Here is a 2,689-nt window from a genome sequence, read left to right as displayed (position 1 = left end):
ACCTAACCTATATCTACAATGGATATTTATTTTTGAAAGTTAGTATTTATTTCTATGCAGACTACAAAATTACACTGTAATAATTTATATGGTTAATTATATCAAAATATACGTCATTGATTGATTATTTATATTAGTTAAAAGAATTAAAATTGTTGATTATATTCAATATAATTAAAAAAATCAAATTGAAACATACATAGATAAAGGTACGATGACAGAAGGAGCCGTATAGCATGTTTGCCACACTCACTAAATGTACTACGGAAATATAGTTTGCACAAACACTGCGCTAGCAACTTTCTGTTCGAACATTGTAAAATTCTTTAATTTTTTCGAAAAAACCCTGAAAACAACTGATTTTAACAAGAAAATTCACAAATTTATTTAGAATAATGCATTACGAAATGTATTCATTTGCACACAAATGATAATTTTTATAATTACCGATTATACATGAATATTACATGAAAAATAATTTGCAATATTTATTTGTCTTGAATTATGAATTCATAAATGCATAAAAAACAAAAGAATTTCAAAATGTTTTTATTTTCGTGTTTGCAGCACATGATTTTACATGTATATCTATGTAAACTGGATAATCGTATTATCTACGGCAACGTACTTAAAGGACTGCACTGGTAGATCCACTTTGTCATTTGTTATCAATACACTTCTATTTAGAATTTCAGAACAAAAACAACGTTTCTTTTTTTAAACTGATGTCGTCTGCGTTACACGACACACAACTGTCCTTTTTTAAGTAAAATAAAAAGGTGATTAATAAACGATTCTTGTCAAGGTTTTGGATATTGCAAAATGAGCCGTTGTGGGTCTGTACTGACCTTAATCGTCGCATATAAACCATAAAATGAATAAATCAAGACTAATTACTAGTAGCATTATAAGAATAACATAATTATATATTTTGAAAATGCTTTTAAATTAATAATATTTATTTATCTGTATTTTCTGAAGGGGACAACTTGTCAGAACAATCTGCTTATTTCTACAATTGCTACAAGTATTGAGGATTTAGTTACAATTTAGTTAAGCCGAATGGTTATTGTGACTTTCTCACTCACGAATTAATCATCACAACGAATCTTGTCCTGTAATATTGGTGCCATAAATAACCGAATTTGTCTATGTTATCACAGTTATATACACCTCTAATTCAATTTACGCTTTGATCTTTTTTATATGCACCTTTTGTCAAAATAAATATGCTCGACTAAACCACAACGTATAAACAATGACAGATTTACTACGGTACTATATGGATTGAGTGTTATTTCTATATCTTATCTGAGCCGGTCGGTGCTCCATGTTGTGTCTTCCCAACTCCCGATGTGTTTCCGTCTTCGGAAATTCTCTGGCTTGTAATGAACTTTGTGCTAACAGTACCTTGGTGGTTGGTGGTATTTCTACTGCTATTAGACAAGCCGCTGTTCTCCACGTTGTTGCCATATTGACGGCAAATTAGCTTTTTGATTGCTTCTTGAAATTGACGATATTTAAGGGCATATATCATTGGATTGACGCACATGTTTAAGAATGCTATCACAACTGTTGTATCACGGACCACTTCAGTATGGTGCACACCTAACATATTATATTCAATGTACATTATTTGATTGGGAGCCCAGCACAGTGCGTAGGTCAGAGACACTATACACAGCATTTTAATGACGTTGTTGCGAGCTTTGACAAACGAAGGGTTTTCCTCCTGTGTGCTGCTACCATTGCCACTAGTGGTTGCCGCTGATCTGATTTTAGTCGTACGACGCTTTAACACGAGGAACATTCTCATGTACCCGAAAGACATGATTGCAAGAGGGAAGAAATATTCTACGATGAATGCCATCATACCGAGTGCTTTCTGCATTGCACCTTCTGGATATTCAACTCCACACGAGCCGTCGTTTCTGTTGTAGTTTGCCTTTGCCCAATAAGACTGGTAAACAAGACCCATGATCCAAACTATAACACAGATACGTCGGGCTTTGGTTGCCGTGAACCGATTGTGGTGTACAACGGGATAAACAATGGCTACGTACCTCTCTAGCGTTAAAGCCACAAGATTGAATGTGGACACGTTGAAAGACGCCCACATAAAGTAGCGAGAGAGCCAGATTTTGCAAAGAATATCTCCTGCAACACCCATTGGCACGACGACAGTTTTCTTTGTCGGCCCAAGATTCAATACCAAGAGAAGAATGGAACTTGTCAAGTCAATTAATGACTGATTAAATATAAAAATGTTTGTCAGTGTTCGCAGAAAACGGTCTTTGAGAATGACGAAACACACGATCAAATTTCCCACAATACCTAGGGTTCCAATAACTGATATTATTACTTTCATAGTGACTTCGGTTTTAGACGTTGAACTTGTAGACGCAATAATGGTAGAAGCTTCAGTTGTAATATTCGTGATGTTGGTTGCGTTGAAGTCTGCCATTTCAAATATTTATTGTTTTGTTGTCTAAGAATTCTTCTCTTTCAAATCAAATATATACCAAGGACCGTGAATGTCTAATAGTACAATAATATAGAAAATAATTATTAATTGTTTATTTGAGTAACCGATTGATTCCGGTTTTGCGCTTTAGGGTTTTTTGAAGTGTATTTCTTAGGACTTTTCGGGACGCGGGCCACAGCATGAAACACACTACAGGAATGAAGG

The 2,689-nt window shown here is 34.5% G+C and overlaps 1 protein-coding gene across 1 annotated transcript; it reads right to left on the bottom strand.

The window, feature by feature from the left end:
* Positions 1-1,300: 1,300 nt before the first annotated feature.
* On the bottom strand, positions 1,301-2,464 carry LOC102809067 (allatostatin-A receptor-like). The gene has a single exon (XM_006822563.1). It carries the CDS (start codon positions 2,462-2,464, stop codon positions 1,301-1,303), a length of 1,164 nt encoding a protein of 387 aa, XP_006822626.1.
* Positions 2,465-2,689: the final 225 nt, after the last annotated feature.

The sequence above is a fragment of the Saccoglossus kowalevskii genome, chromosome 13 (assembly GCF_978046115.1).
Source record: "Saccoglossus kowalevskii chromosome 13, keSacKowa6.1, whole genome shotgun sequence".
In the NCBI taxonomy this organism is placed as follows: Eukaryota; Metazoa; Hemichordata; class Enteropneusta; family Harrimaniidae; genus Saccoglossus; species Saccoglossus kowalevskii.
This window is presented reverse-complemented; position numbering and strand designations above follow the sequence as displayed.